This window comes from Chrysochloris asiatica, unplaced genomic scaffold, assembly GCF_000296735.1.
Source record: "Chrysochloris asiatica unplaced genomic scaffold, ChrAsi1.0 scaffold00044, whole genome shotgun sequence".
Taxonomy (NCBI): Eukaryota; Metazoa; Chordata; class Mammalia; order Afrosoricida; family Chrysochloridae; genus Chrysochloris; species Chrysochloris asiatica.
The window spans coordinates 16568227-16573245 of record NW_006408562.1 but is presented as its reverse complement, the minus strand read 5'-3'; the positions used below and the strand labels follow the sequence as shown (position 1 = coordinate 16573245).

Below are 5019 nucleotides of genomic sequence, written 5' to 3'. Positions count from 1 at the left end.
GGTGACCCTGCACAGGGTTTTCGTGGCTGTATATATTTATGGGAGCAGAAAGCCTCATCTTTCTCCTGCAAACAGCTGGTAGTTTCCAACTGCTGACCTTAAGATGAGCAGCCCGATTCGTAACCATTGAGGTTTAGTAGGGAAATCTCCATCAGTAGCAATTGAAAATGTTTATAAAATTGCTTCTGTACACTGATAGCTTTTAGAGGGGCCTGGGATTTGTGTTGTGGTTTTGTTATTGTATTTGTCATTATGGAGACGCATAGGCAAATTAGTGTGATTTTTAAGGGGTACGGCAGATCAAGGTTGTTGTTGTTGTTGTTGTTAAGTGCCGTCGAGGATCAAGGTATATTCTTACATTTCCAAATTTATTTTTTCAATTTAGCTTTTATGTAATCCACCATTTTGGCAATTTGACTTCTTGGTGGTAATTTATCATTTCATCTTTTTAGTAGGTTTGGTGACATAAAGGATAAACTTTAAAACTAGAATAAAATTATTTAGAGTGGCTCAGATACATTTATAAGGCCCACTCAAACACTTACTGTTTTATGTCAGAGCCTGGTGGTACACTTGGTTAATTTGGGGGCTGTGAAGTGCTAGGTTAGAGCTTTAAATACCACCAGCAGCTCCATGAGAAGACATGGAAGCTGTCGGCTCCCATAAATAAACATCTAGTCTCTGAATCCTTTCAGGAGTAGTTCTGCTCTGCCTATGGCTTGCTATGAGTTGGAATTGACTCATTGGCTGTGGGGTTTTATGTATGTATATATACATATGTATGATACTTAAAGAGTATTGTAAAACGACTTCAACTATAGCCAAAATGGCTCACAAGTAGGCCTGGGAAAAAAAGCTTCAGAACCCACTTTGACCAAGTACAGTCTTAAAATGTCCACATTCCTCATGGGGATTACAACCAGTAGTCTAGGGATGAAATTTGAGTTTGGGACTCTGAATACTAACTTCTCTATTTGCTTGGTTTTGCTGCATCTTTTCCTGATTTAAGATTACGTACAGGGAAGACCCGTCAAAGCGCGTAGTGGAGCGAACCTGTACTCGAGTAATTAACAAGGCCACCCCGACCCTGCCTGCTGTCTCCGTCTCATCGAGCACTGAGGTTTGACTTCAGCTCTCCACACGCCTCTCAGAGAACTCCGGACTCACAGCTACTCTCATGGAAGAGAAAGATGGATTTAATTTATTTGAAGTTTTTATGGTGTTATTAATTAGATATCTATATGTATATATGGCTTTAAAAAGTTCATGAGAAAATGGGATTAAAAGATAATGGAAGTTTTCCAGGAACTTTTTGAAGCCTCTTCGTGTGTACGTATATATATATAATGGTCTTCAAATGGAATTGAATGATCATGGATTTTCCCACAGACTTTTAGAAGCTTATATACACACACACACATTTGTTACCTCGCTAGCTTGAGAATTCTGCCAGCCTCCAGATTTGCACAGTCTCTGTAATGTTTTTCTTTAAGCAGCATTGAGTAAGCCAAGCTGAATATTTGCCCTGAAATTCCCAGGACTGTTTGTAGCTCGAAAGCGAACCCTATGTTTGCTTGTTGTCAATGATTACATGTTCAATGCCAAGTCCTAGGACACATATTTTAAAGGTCAAAGTGAATGTTTTTGTAACATGTAAATAGAAGATTGTAAAATATATGATTTTTATCAAATGAAAAAGAACTTTTTTTAGTTAAAACCTATGACAGTACTAAAATTATATGATTAATATTTCAGATACCATGATATTAACCTATTTGTGTATGTGTACAAAAGTGTTGATAAATACCAATCTTTAAAGTTTGTGGGGTTTCTTTATTTGTAATATATGTCTCTTCAGAACAATGGGATGTGAAATTATGGAATTATTTTGTTGTTATTAATAGAAATAAAAAATACACTTACTTTGCATTTGGTTCCCTCCTAAAAGGTGGGTAAATTAATTAGTTGCTAAAAGTGGTTCATTTGAACATCTATTGAGTTTAATTCTTTGCTCAATACTTATGATATTTTATGGAGAAATCAGGCAAAAAAAAGCCCTCAAAAAGTCAGCTGGGAAGCTCGTGCACACGTCAACTAGACAGGCCAGTAGCATCCATATCTTGGAGCATATTAGAATGATTAGGAAAGAGGTAATAAATTCAAATCTTGGGAGTTTGGGTTGAGATTAGAACTCTTCACAGATATTCCAATTCTGCACTCTATAAATCCCAGAGGACTCGCACTTTCCCGCCTCCTGTGACATTAGGCAGGACTAAGGTGTGACTCCTGGCCAACACAGCATGAACGGCCATCCTCCTCTGTTCGTGAAGACTCGTGTGTTGCTGTGACATGGATCAAGTTTCAGCGGAGCCTCCAAAATAAGACAGAGTACAATAAAGACCTAATGATTGACTCCTAAAAACAGCCATGGACAGCACTATGGATCCTAATGGTCCATCCATGACTGAACATGAAGATTCGGTACAGGGCCGGACAGCCTGTTGGCCTGCTGTGTATGGGTCATCAAGAGTCAGGTCTGCTCAAAGGCAGCTAACAACACAGAGGTCTGCTCAACGGCAGCTAACAACAAACAAATAGGACTTGCTTCAACCAATAAAATGTGCACAGAACTGACGTAGGTCTCTTTCAGGCAATAACTTTAAAGCACTAAATGGTTCATCCCAATCTTCCTCTAATGCAGTTATCTTTGAAGCCTGTATCCCTCTGAATTCCTGAGTGACCACAATGAGCAAAGCCCCTAACATCACTAAACCTTGTTTGATGTGGTGGTGGTGTGCCGTGGAGTTGGTTCTGACTCATAGCGACCCTGTACTGGGTTTCCGAGGCTGCAAATCTTTACAGGAGCAGAAAGCCTCACCTTTCTCCCGCGGAACAGTTGGTAGTTTCGAACTGCTGACCTTGAGGTTCACAGCTCGATTTGTAATCACTACGCTCCCAGAGCTTCTGTTGATGTATATTGTTGTTGTTGTTGTTAGGTGCCATCGAGTCGGTACTGACTCATAGCGACCGTATGCACAGCAGAACGAAACACTGCCCGATCCTGGGCCAACCTCACTACTGTTGCCACACTTGAGTCCATTGGTGTTGCCAGTTGGCCAATCCATTTCATTGGGGGTCTTCCTCTTTTTCTTTGACCCTCCACCTTTGATGTATATAGCCTGCATGAAAAATATACGTGCAAAGTCCATAAGAATCAGGGATTGTTATTGCAGAGTTATTAGCTAATCCTAGCAGATCTGTATTTTATCCAAGCTGAGACCACTGACAGGTTCCACCTGCTGCCATTTCTTCCCTCAGAAACCTAAAGCAACTGTGCAGCTGAACTGGCCTGTTCTAGGTGCAGAAAGCAAGCAAGAGAGTATGCATCTCGGATCTATCCTCTGTGGCCGGTCCAGAATTTCCACCCTCAAAGAAGAAACACATAGCTGAGTTTTCTCTTTCTACTAGGTAATTCACTGGCCGGTATCAGCACATCAGAGAAACAGGGAGGAAGGCACGTGGAACACATATTTAAGTGTAAACACAGAATTAATAAAAAGCGTATTTTAAATGAGAGCTCTGATCCTTCAAGACTCATTTAGCAGTTGTTAAGTTTCCCCGAAGTCCTGGTGTGGTGCTGTGGGTTAATGTGCTGGACTACAAAGTCAGTTCGAGCTGCAAGATCAGCGGTTCAGGCTCACCAGGTGCTCCTCAAAAACCCTAAATAGGGTCGCTATGGGTTGGAATCGACTTGGCAGCACTTAACAACACAACAACCAGTTTCCCCAAAACAGAGCCCACTTCTTTATTTTAAAAAGTAACTAAAAGGAAAATTTCCTTTGATGAGCTGATCACGAGGGCAGGCCCTTCCTGGGCCTTAGCATCTCAGTGTCTCAGGCCTCTTGGGCAAGTCTGGTTTCTGCCCTGCTGAAGCAGATGTTACAAAGCTTTTTAGCTCCAAAGGGCCCAAAGAACTTCACTGCATCTGAAGGCACTTGGCTCTTCTTCAATAGGAGAAGCTTAGCCAAGCTTCTCTGGCAGTCTTCCATCTCTGCTGTCTCTGTCTGATGCCACTGCTTCTCATCTCTCCTTGTCTCCAGTGTTACAGCTCTCTCCCTCTGGCTCCTCCACCTAGGAGGTTCTCAGTACAGGAAACTCAGGTCTGAAAGAGACATTTCACAAGCGTCATGAGTTCCCCCTTCCCACCTCTGGGATGACTCATTTCAAGCCTCATAGGATGGAAAAATTGGCCAATCCTCTTTCAGGGTCCCATACACCTTATTTAAAGAGTTCTGGTAGCATAGTGGTTACAAGTTGGGCTGCTAATCTCAAGGTCAACAGTTCAAAACTATCAGCGGTTCCATGGGAGAAAGATGAGAATTCCTGCTCCTGTAAAGACTTCAACAGCCTAAGAAACTGACTCCACAGCACATAACCACCAACACAACCACAACTTATTGCATGGTCTGTAAGATAGTGTAGTGGTTACAACTCGGGCTGCTAACCTCAGGGTCAGCAGTTTGAAACTACCAGTAGTAGCTCCACAGAAGAAAGATGAGGCTTTCTGCTCCCATAAAGATTTACAGCCTCAGAAACCCTGTACAGGGTCACTATGAGTCGGAACCGACTCCACAGCACATAACCACAACAACAACACCCCCATAAGATGTTGCACTGTGGGTTAATGCAAAAGCTGTTTGAACTGCAAGGTCAGTGGTTCAAGCTCACCAGCGGCTCCTTGGAAGCTCTATTCAGGTTCGCTATGGATCGGAACCAACTTGACAGCACTTAACAACAACACCTCCATAAGATGGAGTTCTGCTGTGATGCTGTAGGATAAGCCCTGGACCGTAAGGTCAGCTTGAACTGCAAGGTTAGCAGTTCAAACCCACCTGTCGCTCCTCTGAAACCCTATACAGGGCTGCTCTGAGTTGGATCTGACTGAATGGTCCTGGTGTGGCACCACAGGGCAAGTGCTGCACTGCAAACTGCAAGGCTGGACATTCAAACCAACTAGCC

The 5019-nt window shown here is 42.6% G+C and overlaps 1 protein-coding gene across 2 annotated transcripts in view; it reads left to right on the top strand.

The window, feature by feature from the left end:
* The window catches only part of DOCK10 (dedicator of cytokinesis 10), a 401968-nt gene extending 400744 nt beyond the window's left edge, over positions 1-1224 (top strand). Inside the window, exon 57 of one of the 2 annotated variants that reach the window (XM_006861898.1) lies at positions 1010-1224. In XM_006861898.1, the coding sequence (XP_006861960.1) occupies positions 1010-1071 (62 nt within the window). In that variant the 3' untranslated portion in view covers positions 1072-1224. The remainder of the gene's footprint in view (positions 1-1009) is intronic. The other variant, XM_006861899.1, reaches the window with a different exon arrangement.
* The last annotated feature ends 3795 nt before the right edge of the window (positions 1225-5019 follow it).